This window comes from Durio zibethinus, chromosome 4 (assembly GCF_047325235.1).
Source record: "Durio zibethinus cultivar Kanyao isolate XHJ-2024 chromosome 4, ASM4732523v1, whole genome shotgun sequence".
Taxonomy (NCBI): Eukaryota; Viridiplantae; Streptophyta; class Magnoliopsida; order Malvales; family Malvaceae; genus Durio; species Durio zibethinus.
In genome coordinates this window covers 12,214,537-12,233,030 of record NC_143165.1, presented here as the reverse complement: position 1 = coordinate 12,233,030, position 18,494 = coordinate 12,214,537, and the positions used below count along the sequence as shown (strand labels likewise).

General features: G+C 33.6%; 2 protein-coding genes and 1 pseudogene across 7 annotated transcripts; 1 reads left to right on the top strand and 2 right to left on the bottom strand.

Moving 5' to 3' along the window:
- Positions 1 to 162: 162 nt before the first annotated feature.
- Positions 163 to 4,163, bottom strand: LOC111287702 (putative galacturonosyltransferase 12). Its single transcript, XM_022878374.2, has 6 exons — positions 3,800 to 4,163; positions 3,308 to 3,363; positions 3,004 to 3,159; positions 1,446 to 2,036; positions 935 to 1,237; positions 163 to 661 (listed from the first exon to the last, which is right to left on the bottom strand). Exons 1-6 carry the CDS (start codon positions 4,011 to 4,013, stop codon positions 377 to 379), a joined length of 1,605 nt encoding a protein of 534 aa, XP_022734109.2. The 5' UTR covers positions 4,014 to 4,163; the 3' UTR covers positions 163 to 376.
- A 3,291-nt stretch (positions 4,164 to 7,454) lies between these two features.
- On the bottom strand, positions 7,455 to 18,449 carry LOC111287074 (autophagy-related protein 18f-like). Of its 6 annotated transcripts, XR_016341575.1 has the most exons (11): positions 17,553 to 18,321; positions 16,283 to 16,723; positions 15,785 to 16,204; positions 15,080 to 15,316; positions 14,160 to 14,987; positions 13,689 to 13,855; positions 12,995 to 13,360; positions 10,034 to 10,712; positions 9,832 to 9,953; positions 9,654 to 9,732; positions 9,132 to 9,519 (listed from the first exon to the last, which is right to left on the bottom strand). XR_016341575.1 is itself a non-coding variant. In XM_089759657.1 (8 exons), exons 1-7 carry the CDS (start codon positions 17,841 to 17,843, stop codon positions 12,997 to 12,999), a joined length of 2,748 nt encoding a protein of 915 aa, XP_089615783.1. In that variant the 5' UTR covers positions 17,844 to 18,321; the 3' UTR covers positions 7,455 to 10,712; positions 12,995 to 12,996. The 6 variants fall into 6 exon arrangements, 3 of the variants coding, with proteins under 3 accessions (XP_089615783.1, XP_022733022.2, XP_022733023.2); XR_016341574.1 differs by having other exon boundaries at positions 7,790 to 9,945; positions 10,034 to 10,223; positions 10,311 to 10,712; XR_016341573.1 differs by having other exon boundaries at positions 7,455 to 9,945.
- Positions 7,646 to 10,788, top strand: LOC111287073 (disease resistance protein At4g27190-like; annotated as a pseudogene).
- Positions 18,450 to 18,494: the final 45 nt, after the last annotated feature.

Below are 18,494 nucleotides of genomic sequence, written 5' to 3'. Positions count from 1 at the left end.
GGTACTTACCATGGTATATTTGCAAGCTTCAATTTCTGGTTCTTCATTAAGTCTCAAGAATCAGATCTAGACATTTTTGGTGTGCTACAACAAATAAATACTAGTGTGCTCCAATCTTGAAGATGCTTTATCTCAATACAGAAGGAAAAAAAATATTTTTTTAAAGAGAGAAATTATCATTAGTGAAGGGTGAGTGATGGATTTCACAACCAGGGAAAAAGAGTTCCAAAAAAATCAGAAACCTGTTACTGTTATGATTTCAGAATCTGTATTGAAGGCCTTGAATTTGTAAAGAACTCTCTCCTCTTTTCTTTCTCATATAAAAACATGTATTTTATCATCAATATGGGTCACTATACTCTCTCAAAAGTTCCTGTCAGGATGCCCTAATATGACAGCCCTTGATGAATTTATCTGAAAAATCAATATATTTAGCCCACAAAGGGCGAAGTTGAGGGAAGGCTATGTCCAGCCATGGCTTTGCTCTGCCATTGAAATGGATGACCCCAGCTGTCTCAGCATCAGCTAAAGTTGTATTGTCCTGGTACCCCAATCCTAACATGTGCCAAAATGGATCAATAACATGAACATGGCCATGGAATGCAATTAGACCAGGGGGTAATGTACCCAGTTGCCACAAACTGAGGTCTGATTTCAAGTTCTGCAGAGTCAATTGAATTAATCAGGACACTTGCACTTGGTTAAAAGGTTAGAATATCGCGAAGATCAGTTGTGGATCCATGATTTTTTTCGGAACATAGATTTATCACTTTTATCGATGAAAAAAGTATTCAGGAAAAATTTTTTAGGGTGCTTTTCAATTTTTGGAGACACCGTACCCAACAACATGGATCTGCCTCTGCCGGAGACTGGATTATTTCAATCTCTCTAGTTGCTAGAAATCACCATTAAAAAAAGTAAAATAGATGCTTACCTCTTCAAGCCAGTGATGGTATGTAAGGCTAATGTTGGTCTTCCTCCAAGCATCAAGATCAAAGATGTTCATGCCATATGCCCATGCACATTCATTTGGATCAAAATTATTAGCAATCAAAGGATGGGAGAAGTTGAGATAGCTCTTGAACCGCTTTGACATGACAAATGAATCTTCACCCCTACATGTCTCCACTGCTCCATTCACTTTTCCATTCATATCAATATCCCATAGAGGTGAAAGATCAGTTTGTATCACAATGTCATCATCCAGGAAGACCACCTTGTTGAGGCTGGGAAACAACTGCAAAGAAAATGAAGTTTAGAAAGGCCATTAATACCATTGGCGGATCCAGGATTTTTTCTCCAGACATCCACTTATAATATATAAAAAATTGTATCGAACAGATCTGAGGTTCAAATTCCAGTAACTGCAAACCCGTTTTCTATTTCTAAACTGCGGTCTCTTTTATAAAAATGATAATAACAAAAAAATATAGTTTATACATTACCTCTGGTAAATGTATCCGAATGTGATTCATCAAAGAGTTGTACTTAGGACTGAGAGCTTGTAGTTTTGCTGCAATAACTTGAGGCTTCTCTGTGTTATTTGCTACTATTGCTGATGACCCTCCTCTGAACTGAGACCTTACTTTTTGATCCTTTTCCATTGCTTCCAAAACAGGCACCTTCCCCTTTGAAAGCCAATCAAATTGATACAATGCCTTAACCTCAATTATAGCAGGCATTAGAGGATGCAATGAAAACCAGGCCTGCATGGGAGAGTAAGTTTTCCTGTCTGTTATTATGTGTAGCACAAATTTTTCAGGGCTGAAGGCGTTTTTTACAAGGGATTTTGCAACAACGAAGGCTGCAAGCACATTGTCTGAGGCGAGGACGAAGTGGAAGTAAGAGTTGTCGACAAGGGCAGGGACGAGTTCTGGTGAAGGGAGCTGGAGGCGAGCAGCTGCATTGTTGGAGTGTTCATTGGCTAGTTTTAATGCTAAGCAATGGAGCTGTTTTGGTATGCTGCTTGATGCTACATGGCGGTACAAATATTCTTGGATTTTGGCTGTTCTGGCTCTTTGCTCAAGTAGAACTACCTGGAAAAAAAACCAAAAAAAAAAAAAAGAGAAAAATTGTGTATTAGTAGGTCCAATATTTTCTGGCCTATGATTAGAAGTAAGAAAAAATCAAGAAAATTAAAAATTGAGTCAAAATCATAGTATTTAATTTGATTTGGATCGATTTTTTTTATTCTGTTTGAATTAAGTTTTGACATTAAATGTATATATTAAATTCAGATCGAATTTTAAATCAAAAAATTAAAAATTGATAAAAAAAAAAACTAAACCGAATTATATATTTTTATTAATCTTTATATATATTTTAAATTTTTTAAAATAAAAACAATTATTTTATACCTAAATCTATTTAAATTTATTAAAAATTATATTAAAATAATATATAAAATATTAAATTTAAAAAATCTTTGAACCAAACTGAATCAATAAAATTTGATTTAATTTGATTCGGATCATACGAAAGTTCGGATCGAATTTTAAAAATTCATAATTTTATGCATTATCCAAAAAAATTAAACTCAATCAAATTTTATCTAAACCGTTATCACCCTTAATTATGATCTCATAATATTTTTTTTTATATAAAAGAAGTCGTAACCTAAGATTAGAGAAAGAGATTATTAATTTTGAGATTTTAATCTCATACTTATTAGATGACATATCTTAAATAATCATTTTTTTCAATACAGAAGAAGTCATAATATGAGAATAGGAAAATAGATCATTAATTCTGATATTCGAAACTTAGATTTTTTCAATATTATCTCTTAAGAGATAATATAAAAACCAACTTAATTAAGTTTCAGATTCATATAATCATTTCGTTAATTAAAATTTAATTTAATTAATTCATATAATTATTTTTAAAAAATAATATTCAACAAATCCAAAATTCAAATTATAACACTTCCGACCTTTTCTCATACTCTCAAACTGTGATTTCTATGTAAAAAAGAAAAAAGAAAAAAAGTAATTAAAGTGATACCATTTCTCTAAGCCTTAGAGCAAAGGACTTTGCATCTGATCTGCTTTCCTTCATTTCAGCCATAAACTCTTCTAATGTTTGAGGAATATCAGATTTTCCTTGTACTTCATCTTTGCTTACTGGTTTATCTAGTATTTGGTATATCACCTCTGGGATCTTCAATAAACCACAATTAATGTCATTTCAATTTACTCAAAAAAAAAAAAAAAACCCATATTCTTAATTATTGCCTAATATTTGAACAAAAATAATAAATTAATGAAATAATTAATTTGTTAATAAGTAGAATGAGATTAGGAATTACATTTGACTCAATCCTTCTTCCCAAGATCCTTGGTCTTATTCTTTTCCCCAAGCAACCTATCACAAATAAAAAATTTTTTTAAAAATATCAGTAATTAATTAAAAATTCTAATTTTTTTTATTTTTACTGGGGACTTACTGGCAAAATCAACTTTTTCAAGGCAGTTATAAATTTAAGTTACATCAATTAATTCATATAATCATATTTAAAAAATAACATTCAATAAATTTAATTTTTTAATTTTAAATTTTATGCTGTGATCTTTTTATAAAAATATTTAAACAATGTGTTTAACTATGGTGATATATATGAAGTAAAATTAATGTAATAACATGGGATGATCCTAATAATCTGACAGCTGCAACATTGGAATTTGAATTGCTTTGTCATTCACTCTCTTAAACCTTGTAAAACATGTACATTCTCCATGAACTCTAACATCAAAGCCTGCTAAAACAACACTTATCCGATATGTTTTTGAAGAAAACTTACCTATGGTGGAACACTTGGAATGATCACCATCAATGGTATCAACAGTTGACAAAACAAAGACAAACCGAAGAAGGAATGTGAAGAAGAGAAGTGAATAGAAAAGCATTCGATAGGAAACCCGTCTTGAACCAACCTTGACTTTGATGAATTCTCTAACACCTTTCCCTGGAAGTACTGTTACATGCCTCAAACTTGGCGAGATATGAAGCTGCATTGTTTCTTATCTTACAGAAGATTAAAAAACCAGCAAACAGAACCCAAAAACAGGCCTCCGGGTGATCCACTACAGTTCTTCTTTACAGTTCATATGGCAGTTATTGTGTTGAACTGAGAATACAGAAGAAAGGGGGAGAATCCCAGATAAGGAAATACCGTAAAAGGGAGGATTTTGAAAGAGTGTGTTTTAAATGGTAGCTGTCAGTTACCTAACCTTGCTTAGCATACAGGTTAAATATGTCATGGAGGTTTCCCTGGAAGTTCATTTATTTTTTTTTTTACACAGTGGCTGTTGTTCAAAAACATCTAAGTATTAATTCTAGACTTGTTGATATGAATCAACTGAATTAAATTCTAAAATCGAAAATTATTTAATTTTAGAAAAGGGGTTGTTAAAGAGAAAAAGACATGAGACTTAGAAGAATGAAGGCAATGGAATTTTATGTTGATTTAGGAGGTTTAGCTTGGTTTTGAAGTAGGGAAGTTGAGAGATCATCAGAAACAAAATCCCAAAAAAAAGGAAATTTTTGTTTGGTATAACGTATCTTTGCCTCCACATGAAGGTTTAGTTTTTTTGTAGCCATAGGAAAAAAAAAAAAAAGAAAAAAAGAAAAGAAAAGAAAGAGTTAGGGCTCTGATGGAACAGAGTTTCTAAATGGAAAATGACATTCTCTTTCTCTTTCTATAGTCTGTTTTCAAAGTGGGGTTTGAATCACTTTGACTTTGGTTGTTGGAGTGAAAACACAGGAAAGCAGGTATTTTAGTCACATTTTCATTGCTCCAATGTAATATAATAATCAAAATATCATATTAAATTTTGATAACTTCAAATATTAAACAATGAGAATAAAAAATTTTTATGTATTTCAAAAATTATACATAAAAAATCTTTTCTGCAATTACAAGCTGCCATTTTTGAGAGAAGCCTCATCATTTACAATTTGGAGATATGGGAAAGGCTTTCTTAGGAAGAATGAAAAGATGAGATGAAAATTTTCTATACTAATAGAGAAAAAGTTTTTAATTTAATACTTAAAATTACATTTTTTTTATTATTTTATGATTGAAATTCTTTCAATTTTCTTTCTTCTTAAAGATTGATTTGATCCAGGTGTCACGGACTTAATGGGGAGTCTTGAATTTCACATCGAACATAATAAGAGGGTTATTAGGGTATAAAAAGGTTCACACCACCTCTACCTTGTAAGCGCCTTTTATATGATAAAATCGTGAGATCAAAGGGATCAAAACAGATAATACCTTATAAGAGTGTGAACCGTGACAGATAAGTTGATCTAATATATTTTTTCGACCTCTTTCACATGGCTATCCTTTAAACATAGATGTAAGTAAGGATAAGAAAAAAAAATTAAAAAAATAAAAAATCAATTCAAAATCATGATATTTGATTTTATTTGAATTAATTTTTTTATTCAATTCATATATCGAACGTATATATTAAGTTCAAATCGAATTTTGAATTTATATGTGAAAAAAAAAAGAATCAAATCAAATTATATATTTTTATTAATTTTTATATATTTTTTAAATTTTTATAAAATAAAAATAATTATTTTATACATAAATTTATTTAAATATATTAAAAATTTTATCAAAATAATATATAAAAAAATTAAAATTAAGAAATCGATGAACTAAACATAATTAAACCAATAGAATTCAATTCAAATTAGATTTAAGAGAAAATTAATTCATATTCGAATCAAATTTTAAAAATTTATGATATTATATATTATTTAAAAAAATTAAATTAAATTCGATTCAATCTAAACTATTATTATCTTAAGGGTTTGAAATCCAAATCTGTTACATATTATATCTTTAAAAAAAATCGAGCAAAATATTAATAAAGATTTTTCTCCTTTTTTTAATTGGTTTTATTTTATTTTTGAAATGGGACTGAGGAAGAGCCCAAGAGGATATCTTGGACTCGTTGGGCTATGAGGAAAAGAAAACCATTTGGGCAAACCACAACTTGTGGCTCAAACTGAGCCCAAAATATTGTGGCCAATCAAAATCAAGTTTAGTAAATATGTAAGGCATAGCCAGTTAGCCACACCAAAAAAAAAAAAAATGTAGAAACATGAATTTTCTCTCTTCTTTTAACAATTTTATTGGTACCAGAGATATGTAACAGTGAGTTGGAAACTAAAGCTAGTGAATGAATTACTACGTATCTAGTATTGCAATGCCTGTGCAGTACTATGAATCATTAAACAAAATAAAAAAGGAAGAAATGAAAGAAACATATTGAGAATCAGACACGTACACTACATTTGTGAACCCCTTTTGCTTGGATTATCTGATCCATATACGGCAGCATAAGCATTGTGCTTGTTGTTTATCATCTGTGCTGGTGATGAGTTTCTCAAATATTTATATAGATTACAAGGTAACGAAGCACAAACACTTTTAAATTTTTCATGTATCGATGTTGTATTTATATTTGATATTTTGACGTTTGCAATATGTCCAAATACTTGTCGAATTTAGCTAAATATGATAAAAAAAAAAAAATAATAATTCTCGTATGGATAATGACATCATATGTTCTTATGTTGTTGTGTCTATCATTAATTTTTTTTTTCATAAAAATAAATATCTTTTAAAATTTTGGCCAATATCTATTATATATTTTTAATTGATAATTATAAGATATAAAAATATTTTTTATTATCGCATCCTGCCATATATATTTATTTATTAAAAATTATCCTATTCTCGTATTTTTATTATATTATATCTATATTACATATCTGTATCTATACTTTATAATTACCAAGTAAAAAATAAAAAAATAACACCAAAATAAAGCCAAACTGTGGAACTCATGTTTCAACAAAGCCAAATTATGCTAGTGGAATGTTTCTCAAAGATTTACATAGATTAGCCTCATCCTGCCAGAGAAATATGACCTCATCATGCCAGAGAAATATGAACTTCAAAACAAAGACTCATGTATATATGGAACTCATGTTTCAACAAAGTTGTTGATTACCATGTTGGAACATGTTCCGGTTGCTTTGTTCCTTTTGTTCAACATCTCTACAGTCTTTAAAAGTAACCCAACTTATCAGAAATTATTTGCTTAGATTCGAAAACCTCATAGTTTTATCAACAAACAAAACACTTGACAAGTATGGATTGAATCCTCACATTTTCCTGTTTCTGCAGACATTGATTAATAAATGAAAACGTCATGATTTTGGTGCAATGTCAGGGGAAAGTAAAAATAAAAGGGTGGAAAGAAATAAAAAACGTTCCACAATCAGGCATTTGATCGGAGTAGATTCCTTGTTACCAAGTCATTGCTCAGCCACAAGTTTCTATTCGATTCCCCGAGACATTCATAGCTGGAGCTATATCATTTTTTGTTCTATTCTGGTGATGTCTTGTCAGGTTCTTTCAGAGATTACAATGTAAAAACCAAATTGATGCTTTATAGAAACAAAATATAGATTTGGATGGAAGTTTCTTTCTTTGGACTATTTCATGGTGATGACAAAATCATTCAACTCTTGTTCTTGGTTCAACCTATAAGGTTTGGCTGTTTTTCAACATCCAAGGCCTATAAATGCTCTTCCAACACAACTTTTCAATTCCCTAGCGATGGATACCGTGATTGGAGTCCTTGCTGAAACTGGTATATGTGCGCTCAACTTTTTCTTTTCAAGCATTTCCACCCTTGTAAAACTCCACCATAACACCAAACGCCTGCAGGATGAAATAGAAAAACTTGAGGATCGAAAGAATGGGATCGAAGATGATGTAAGATTAGCTGAAACAGAAGGGAAATGTCCAACTGCACAAGTCAAAGGATGGCTTAGAAATGTTGAGGAGATCGAACGAGAAGTACAGCCAATGTTAGAACAGGCTGATGGGATCGCTGTACAAGGATGCAGTCCATGCTGCAACATTCTTACCCGGTACCGGCTCAGCAGACGTATGGCAAAGAAGCTTCTTGTGGTGAAGAAGCTGATTGATTCTTGCAATTTTGATACTATTGTTACTGTCAAGAAGTCTCCTGTAAGAGCTGTTGAGGAACAAGGACCATCTCTTGCCGGTCAGAGAGAAGCAGAAGAGATGATAGACAAACTAATGGAATTGTTGAAGCGGGATGAAAACAAAAGGATAGCTGTGTGGGGAAGACTACATTGGTCAGAAACCTGAACAACAAGCTTGAGTCGTCCTCTTTGATGGAAGCACTAGATATTGTCATCTGGGTCACAGTGTCAAAGGACTTGGATTTGAACAAGGTTCAATCTCAAATAGCCAAGAGATTGAACTTAGAATTGGATGCCAACGATTCCTTGGAAGAAAGGGCTAAGATGCTGCTTAAAAGATTGATGAAGAAAAGGTTCCTCCTGATTCTGAATGATGTTTGGGAGCAAATTGATTTGGACAGTGTGGGGGTCCCCGAAAGCTATGATCAAGCCAACTGTAAGATTCTCCTGACAACTCGATCCCTCGATGTCTGCAGGGCAATAATGACCGATGAACAGATCAAGCTGGACGTTCTAAACGAAGAAGCAGCTTGGAATTTGTTTGCTCAGAATGCGGGAGATGCGGTAGAAGTACCAGGCATTAATCCACTAGCAAGGGCAGTTGCAAGGGAATGCAGTGGCTTGCCATTAGCACTCAAGACAGTTGGGAAATCAATGAGGAACAAAAGGAAAATTGAGTTGTGGAAACATGCACTTCACCATTTGCAGTGTTCAGCTCCTCACATCAAAAGCATCGAGGACGAAGTCTATCTTCCTTTAAAGTTGAGTTACAACTCATTGCCAAGTAAGATTCTGCAGTCATGCTTTCTGTTTTGTTCTTTATATCCGGAAAACTATTCGATCCGAACAAACGAATTGATTCAATGCTGGATAGCTGATGGATTAATCAATGAACACCAGTCTCTAGAAGAATGTTTCAATGATGGGATAGCTTTGATTGAAACTCTGATGGACTATTGCTTATTAGAACAAGGTGAAGCGGCTGGAACTGTGAAATTGCATGATTTGGTCAGGGATGTAGCCATATGGATATCAAAGAAAAGTGGATTTTCATGTGAATCCAGCACTACCTCAGATGAAATAAAACAAGTGTCAGAGGAATCTCGGACAAGGATTTCATTTATGAACATCACTAAATTACCCAAACAATTATCTGGTTTCTCTGAGCTAACTGTGCTATTCCATCTAGGTAATCCTATTAACAAAATCCATGATAATCTCTTTGGAGGACTTAGAAAGCTCAGAGTCCTAAATTTGAGCCAATCTCATATAGCTTCTTTGCCACCTTCTCTTAGTCAGCTACAGAAGCTTCGTGCTCTTCTACTAAGAGACTGTTGTTATCTAGAGAAGCTACCCCCACTTGGAGCTCTTTATAAACTCCAGGTGATCGATCTCTCTGGCACTAGACTTAGGGAACTACCAAACGGGATGAGTAAGCTAAACAAGCTGAGAGAACTACATTTGTCCCGAACACACCATCTAGAAACCATTGAAGCAGGTACAATTTCAGGATTGCAAAGCCTGGAGTTATTGGACATGTCTTTCGGTGCATATAACTGGGATGCCAGATGCCATGTAGAAGATGGGAGAGTTGCATTCGATGAAATACTTACCCTGGAGCAGCTATCAATAGTTAAAATAAGACTAGAAAAGGTTGATTCTCTTCCACTGGATGCTGCTTGGTTGAGGAGACTGAAAGAGTTTAACATACAAATTAGCCCAGCCAGTTGTGATTCAAACCATCTGCCAACTCAACATGATGAAAAGAGAGTCATTCTCAGAGGAGTCGACCTTATGGGAAGAGGGCTCAATGGGCTGTTGTGCACTGCAAGTGCCTTGGACCTGGTTATATGTGGAGGCATGAGTGCCTTATCCGAACTGGCTGTCAACAATAGCTTGTCCGGCCTGAAAAGCTTGAAGTCACTCACTATATCAAAGTGTGATTGCATTACTAGTCTGATAAGTGGAGAGAACATTTTGGGAAGCATCTTACCGAACTTGGGGCATTTAAGCCTCTCTCGCTTAGAAAATTTATCAGCAATTTTGGGTGGCATGGTCCCTAGAAGAGGATGCCTCAGATGGCTAAAAACCATAGAAGTGGTGGACTGTAAAAAACTGAAGACCCTCATATCCTTTGCTTTACTTCAACAGGTTAAAAACCTTGAAAAGATCAAGGTAAGAAACTGCAGAAAAATGAAATGTATCATTTCAGGAGAAGTTTCTATAGACATGATCCCAAAACTAAGAGTCATAGAATTGAGAGCTTTGACCATGTTAAAGACAGTTTGTTCAAGGGTGCCTGCATGGCCTGCTTTGGAGATGATTGAAGTGAGAAACTGTCCCATGCTGACAAAGCTTCCTTTTGCAACAAGCAATGCAGCAACTCTTAGAGAAATAAGAGGGGAGTTACAGTGGTGGAATAGTCTTACGTGGAATGATCATCATGATGATGAGATAAAATTCAGCCTTCAGCAACGATTCCAACCATGCACAGCCTCTCCAATGCTGAGAATGGAAGACAGATGGGTAAGAACAATTCCCCTTCCAGTCCATGCCTTTTGCTTTACATTTGGTTTCTCGAGTATTTCTTACTCTTCTTCTCTGGTTAATTTTCCTTGTTCATAGGCCTAGTAGCCGGGAAAGGCCATGGTTGAGAAATGGTCTTCAACAAACTGTATGGCACAAATCAATTCAGGTTGATATCTTGCACTTGGTTGGATTATAGGAGTTAGATCATTCGGCTTTGGGATTTTGTAATGAAACATAACCAAAATCTTCTCGTTTTTGGTGGTTGGAAAACCAATTCTATAAAATAAAATGTAAGAAATCTTTTCTTTTTTTTTTCTAGCTTCTTAGCTTGTGGTATAGTAGATTAAAAAGAGATGGTGTAAATAAGTGTTTATATAATATACGAACCTAAAATTTAGTTTAGTTTGTTAATTAAATCACTTTTAAAACGTTGCATTAAGATTTGAAGTTCAAATTTTATTATTTATGAGTGATAATGAATCAAATCATATTATATTCGATTTTATTTTATTGGATAATATATAAAATTATAAATTTTTAAAATTTGATTTAAATTTAAATTAAATTTTCATATAATCTTATTCAAATTAAATTCTATTAGTTCGATTTATCATTTTTTTAATTTTATTTTTAATTTTTTATATATTATTTTAATATGATTTTTAATACATTTCAATAAATTTAAATATAAAATAATTATTTTGATTTTATAAAAATTTAAATTATATATATAAATTAATAAAAAATATATAATTAGGTTCAATTTAATTTTTTTTTAATTTTTTATCTCTCAATCCTAAATTTAATCTGAACTTAATATATACATTGAATATCTAAACTTAATTTGATCCGAATAAGAAAAAAATTCAAACTAAACTAAATTTAATGATTTCAAATTAATTTTTAATTTTTTTTTAATTTTTTTTCCTTATTCCTCCCAATACCTGCTATCTTTTTTTTATCCCTAACATGTGACATTCTTTGAAAAAACTAAAAGTGTATATATACCAAGGCCAATGTAATGACAGTGCCCGTCTTGAATGCCAAAAAAGACCTTGCCATGGGTTTATTAGACAAAGAATTCTTGGAAAGCATGTTTCAGACAAGAGTCATTCGTCTTGGAAAAATGTCATGACTCGTGAGATTTCTGCTTATAAAACTATTTATGTCAGAGAAACCTAGCCATATCTTTTGGCTATCTTTTTCTTCTCTAACAGATAAAAAAATAAATTCGATAATTCACGTAACAATATAAAATACAATTATCATATTTTATACAAAAATTATATATCACAATTTGTATTATTATAAAAATATACAATACAATTTTTTAATTTTATTAAATTTATTTATGATTTTTTTTTTTAAATTCTAAATTATTATTTTCATGTTTTTTATTCATATCGTATTCTCGTATCGTATTTTAAATTATCAAATCTATTAAAAAGTAAAGAAGGTAACAAATAAACTTTCAAATTAACAGAATAGAAGCCAGTTATTATAAGGTAATGCTATTATTTACATATTGGGAATTCATTGTCTGTTATTTACATTATGAAAAACCCAACAACATGGTATCAACAATTCTGCTTTCACAGTCAAGACCCCTCTGCCTCTTGTTTTTATATTGCCACCCATAGTATTTAACACTGTTAATAAGAGCCTCAGTGAAAAATCAAAAGAATAATTGCACAACCGAAATGGGAAAGAAAGAACAAACTTCAGTCCATAATCATAACTATTAAACAGAAAGTTCGTTATCTAATCAATTCAACTAGAAGCATAACACGCAATGAAAAAAAAAAAAAAGGGATCAAGATGGCAACAAAAGAGGCCGGGAGAAGGGGTTGCAGGTGCTATGATTCAAACTCTAAACTTGCTGAAACCATGTCTTAGGTTGGATGAACCACCTGAACTAAGCTTCAGGTTCAAAACAAATCAATTATAGCCGAAGGAAACATTAAAAACTGCTTTTGTCATAAACGACTTAACAATGGGGACAGTTCACACCATGTTCAAGCAGGCATTTTTATAATCTAAACATTCATTGCAAGATTCCAAATTAAGTTCATATAGAAACTAATTGCCATAACGACCAATGTCCCACCATGTCCTACGTGCAGACCTTTAATTGACATGGCATGGCAGATGGCACACCAGCTTATTGAGCCATTAAATTAAACAATAAGAAATGTGATGACACCTTAAAATGACGAGTGGTAAAAGAAGCAATGAGGTAGATGGCATCATATCATTATACATAACAAGGAACATTGAACATCCTAGTGAGAATGAAAGTGATTTAAATTATGTAAGTTTATCACTTTGAGGGTTATGCAAGATCCTGAGCTATTGCAAATGATAAGTTTGGAAACATTTATAACAACATTCAACAAATAATTTAAACTAGAAATAGTAAAATTACCTCTAATCAAACTCATCACCTTCATCTTCAACATGATTCTCCGTCTTGAGGCCTTCACTGTTATTATTTACAAACTTGTGTTGAGCTTCCATTCTTGAGCTCTCTCTATTGTTTACAATCTCAAGCCGAGTTTTGGCTTTAAGGCTGTCACTTTTATTTACAAAGTCCTTGGTTCCTATAGGTATCTGAGAACCATTCAAACTAGTTTCTTCGATGCCATTGTGAAGTTCAGCAACTGCAGCACCATTTTCGGTCATGGAGTCAAGAGAGCCAGAGCTACTTCTACATGGAAGGTGGCCATTTTCAGACAGCCCAGTCCTCTGATGCAGCAGGCGTCCATTGCTATAGCTATCTACAATTGGAATCCTGTAAACCAGAGGATAAGAGTTAATGAGTCATCCATGAATGTCAACATAAGCAAGTCTAACGGTTGAAAGAAATGCGATTTGACAATAAAGTAGACAAAAACAAGGGCTAAAGAAACCAAAAGTGTGATACACATTATGCAACTGTTAAACTAATAGATCCTATACCCTGTAAATTAACTACTCCTTTGCTTTGGTGTAGAATGCATTCTTTCGAAATGATACTATGAACCAAAAATCTCAAATATCTGGACTTGTGTGCAGGTGAAAAAGAATTGAGATGCATCCTTAGAATCAGCAAAAACAGCTAGACATAGCTTTCAGCACACCTTGCTTGCTGGAATTTAGGAGTTTGAAGGTAGTCAAAAACTGGAACTAAGTCTTTTGACTGTGCTTCAATCATGCAAGTTAGGAACCTTTCAATTTCTATTTCCCCTCCAAAAGCGTTTTCTTCAACCATGTTGATGCCATTCATCACCATTGATTGAAAGTATATCTGGAAAGAAATAGAACAAGAAGAAAGATGAATTTCTTCAAAAAGAAAAACACAGTATTTCATTTGCAACGGCCACACATACAGAACAGGGGATAATCCCCCCCTTCCCCTTGTTTCTCTCAACAACCTGCTCCACAACACCCGTGTGTGCAAAGACACAGAGTCCATAGTGAAAAGTGAGACTTGAACCCAAGTCCTAGGCATAACCAGCAAAGGACTATACCAAATAAGCTAGCTGGCACCTCCAAGCATAAGCATATCTCAACAACAAACATCTAAGGAATTCCTAACCACAGAATAATACCTCTGGTTTTGCCCACAATGGATTTCGAGCTTGATACATCTGCAGCTCAGCTTCTGAAATATACAAATTATGTTTTTCCTCAGGGTTGGCATTTGCTTTGTCAACAGAGGATGGGTCAGGGAATGTAGTTCTCTCTTTGATTTCTTCAGGATATACTTTACCATTGTCTGATGTTCCTTTCTCACCATATATGTCTACATTATCTTCTCGCTCCCTTTGGGTGTGTTTCTGACAAATAGTCCACTTCTGCATTGCCTCGACTACTAACCTTTCATCAGATTCTAAAGTTGAATCATATGCTGTGTTTAATCCAGAAACAACAGGTGTTGAATCACGGTCGGCCGATAGTCGTAAAGCATACTGTATCATACATCCAGAAGGAGAGAAAACCAGAAGGTGATATTTTGTCTTCAAAGAGCTGCTCTCAGCAAACAAAAAATTATTGCCTTTGCAGTTATGGAAAGAGGAAGCAATGGCCCCTGAAAGAGAACCCATCCTGCCAGTTGCAGCTGCTGCAGCACCACTTACAGTGCCTCTCCAACCATTGTTTCCATTCCTTATTCTGCCAACAACAGAAAGTGTCACTGGACGTCCAGATGCACAAAGATTTGTTTGAGTAGGTGTCTGTACTCCTAAATTAGGCGGCCAATGAATTTGTGTCTTAGTCATAACACCCAAACCGCTACTTTTAGGGGCAAAACCAACATCAGCAGATTGAAAACTTACAGATCCTCCCATTGGATTGATAGCAAATAGATGGCTTGTCCCTCTTAAAGAACTAATCATAATCCAGTTGCCATCATCACTGAAACTAATATCCTGTATTACCTGAAATCTTAAAATAATGGAAAAAGATTAAGAAAAAACTCAAGTCACTAATAACATATAAGAATTATACTGGACATTGATGCTGTTCTTACAGCATTTGTAAAACCACGCTGCAGCCGGTAGAGATGTGCATATGATGCTGGTGCATCGCATGCAGAAGAGCTTCCTTGAAGTCCAGGCATAATCTTGAACACATTGATATTATGACCCTGAACTGAAGCTGTCACGAGAAGGGTCCCACTGGGATCAAAGCATAATGCTGAAATAGGACTCTTGTGTGCCCTAAACTGAGCAATAACAACTTTACTGACAGTCTCTCTGACAATAACCTGATAAGCCCATGGAAAAAATAATAAGTGATATGTAATAAAAAGGTTTTGCTTGTATTCTTTTCGTAGATAATTGGCAATCAAGAGAGCACAACTGAAAAAACATTTCGTATTATGTACTTTATGAGAGGAATGCAAGCCTCAGACTAAAAGACATGTAATAAGGTTTTGCTGGTATTCTTTTCGTAGATAATTGGCAATCAAGAGAGCACAACTGAAAAAACATTTCGTATTATGTACTTTATGAGAGGAATGCAAGCCTCAGACTAAAAGACATATAGTAATACATAAGCTGTTGAACAGAATTTTATACAAGTCTGTCTAACTACACATAAGATTGGCAACTTGCAGACATGGAATTAAAGGCTATACATGGGGCCAAATGTGCAAAATAGAAGGGAAAAAGGGGGCATGAAAAATACATGTCTAAGTTGCAGGTGTAACATAACTTGAGGAGAAAATATGTACCATTCCGATGTTATCGGTGTCCAGCAAATGACCATTAACAGTTCCATTGCCTTTCCAGCCAGGACTTCCTGATTGTGCAGAATTGTATGAATCAGGCAGGTACCTCGACAGTTTCTTATATCCCTTATCTCCTAAGGTCACAATCCCAGCAGCAAGTTGCTTGCTTGATTCTTTTGCATACTGTGCAACCAGGCTCCTATTTGAAGAAAAACCAGGGAAACTTGCAGAAGACATAAGATGTTGTGGACTGACTCGTCCACAATTGGAACCTACAACTGGAATTCCACTATAAGCCAGCCACCTACAACCAACTGCCAAAGGTCCATAACCTATACCTCCAGAACCAGGGCAGCCTGTGACTATAGGATTTGTAAGAATGGTATATTCCCTCTCTAATGTTGTGGGATTAAAACAATTTATCTGCAAGATATAAAACTTAGTTCTCAAACTCTGACTAGACGTAAGGATGCTCAAAAATATATGCATAAGATAACATACCTGAGCTGCTTGAGCTATAGCAACAATTCGAGAACTGCACCTTACAGCATATACAACTGATCTAAACTTTAGCATATGTACATAAGATTGGGATCTCAAGGAATAAAACTGGACAATGGTAGGCACAATGCTAGCATTTCCCGAATCATGGTTGGTGGGGATACTTCCATTGCAAGAACCATCCTGAATGCGAGACCCATCAGCACAAACTACCAATAGGGGACGGCTGTTTGCAAACTTGTCACCTGATCTCTTTGCTGCCACTGGTTTTGGTAGCATTTGCATAAATGAAACAGGACCATCACTTCTTGAAACCAAGTCACAGACATTATCTGCTTCTTCAACGTCCCAAACCTGGAAACCAGACCAATAACCAAGCAGAAGAACTTGTCGAATGACATCTTCCTCACCTTCTAACTTGTCAAACCCAGCCCAATGAACCTTTACATCAAAAAAATTGACAAAGGAATATGATATTAATCACATATGCTCTATGCTCTTAATTTTAAAGTATATTTAAAAAAAAAAAAAAGCCTAAAAGTATATCTTTCATGTGGAAATCCACACCCAACTTGCGAGATATTGTTTACTTTCACTCACGATTTTATCCCAAAAAGACTCTTCGCGAGTATTGAGTTTAAGTCTCAACTTATATATCATAACAGATCTTCAAAATATCCCGATGTGAGATTGAAATGTCACAAACTCCCCCACTAAAACTTGATGTCCTCGTCAAACCCAACAAAAAACACACATAGAACCATAGAATCAATATTGCACCAAATATTGGGATTTTAGAAATGACTCCCACCTTGTAGCACTTAGCTCCCTTGAGATTCTATAGATGGCTCTCATGATGTAACACTTAGCTCTTATCCGACTGGTGACTGTTTGATACCATTAGTAGAGTCTGCATCTAATTTGTAAGATATTGTCCTCTTTTATTCGAAAGTCATTCGTCAAGTTTTGCGTTTAAGGCTCAACTTATATATCATAACAAATCCTTTTAATATCCCAATGTGGAACTTGATCAATTAATAAATTATCCTATCCTAATCTTTATATACATCAAACACAAGATAGTATGACATTATTTAAATTAATCCTAATCATATATCCTATCACAATCTTATGTACCAAACAGATCTTAATTTTAAAATATATTTAAAAATGACAAACATAAAACTATATCTTCTACATGCTACTAAAATTCTCCAATTTAAAAAATAAAATAAAATTTTAACTCAAAGAAGCTTCTTTTGGTTCCTACCTGATCATATCCTGAATCATCTTCCCTGTCCACAATCGATGATGCCACGGAAACCGCCGAGCGTGCCACAGTTGAAGCCCCTGAAGAAACGATCCTCAAGTAACTGGAAATGGCACGTAACGAAGTCCTAGCTGACCTGGAAACGACACCCCCACCTTGCGTTTTAGATTTCCCTTGTCCATCTCCACTATTCCTCATAATCCCAAACACCCAATTAAGAAAACCCACAATTAAAACTATCCAGAATATCAAAATTCTCTCTAATAATTCCCCAATTTCTCCTTCTAACATAACCTTAAAGGTTGTTCCTTTTCTCAAATTAAAAAGAAAAGCTAAGTTTGTTTGAAAAAATGGAGAAATTAAGAGGAATTGATGAAAACCCAGAAAGAAACAGCCTCTTAATTGAAGAAATTTTCAGGTTACAAGTGTCTCCATTTGAAGAAAATAAAAACAAACTTGAATTCAAACAAAACAAAAGAATACCGCTTTGATTTTTATTCTCCTTTTTTTTTTAACACAGAATTTTATTTATTTTATAAAAATTAGAAAAAATTAATTTTTTGAAAAGGTCTTGATTGGAATTAAACAAAAAAATTTTAAAAAAAAATATTACACAGAAAATAAAGAAAGAATTTTTTTTGGTATGGGAAATAATTCAATTTTTATACAAATAAAATGGGAAATTAAAAAAAAGTAGAAAAAAATATTAAGATTACAAGGAAGTAGTTTTTAGGGTTCTTTGGACCTAAAATTTGTTGGGAAACGATCCGATGAAAGAGAGAAAAAGAAGAACGAAGAAATATGAAAGATTTTATAGAGAGAAACAGATTGGATAATGAAGAAAATAAGTTGTATTTTTTATTTTATTTTATTTTATTTTTTTTCTTTTGCTTTGGCGATTGGATTTCCTCTACGCCCCATTTATATTACTCTTTTGTGGCT

Coding starts and splice junctions, on each gene's coding strand:
- LOC111287702 (XM_022878374.2), bottom strand. CDS start 4,013: ATGCAGCTTCATATCTCGCCAAGTTTGAGGCATGTAACAGTACTTCCA. Junction 3,364..3,799: donor TTCCAAGTGTTCCACCATAG/GTAAGTTTTCTT, acceptor TATTTGTGATAG/GTTGCTTGGGGAAAAGAATA. Junction 662..934: donor ACCATCACTGGCTTGAAGAG/GTAAGCATCTAT, acceptor TTGACTCTGCAG/AACTTGAAATCAGACCTCAG.
- LOC111287074 (XM_022877287.2), bottom strand. CDS start 17,843: ATGTTAGAAGGAGAAATTGGGGAATTATTAGAGAGAATTTTGATATTC. Junction 14,988..15,079: donor AGCGTGGTTTTACAAATGCT/GTAAGAACAGCA, acceptor TTAAGATTTCAG/GTAATACAGGATATTAGTTT. Junction 13,856..14,159: donor CATTGTGGGCAAAACCAGAG/GTATTATTCTGT, acceptor ATTTCTTTCCAG/ATATACTTTCAATCAATGGT.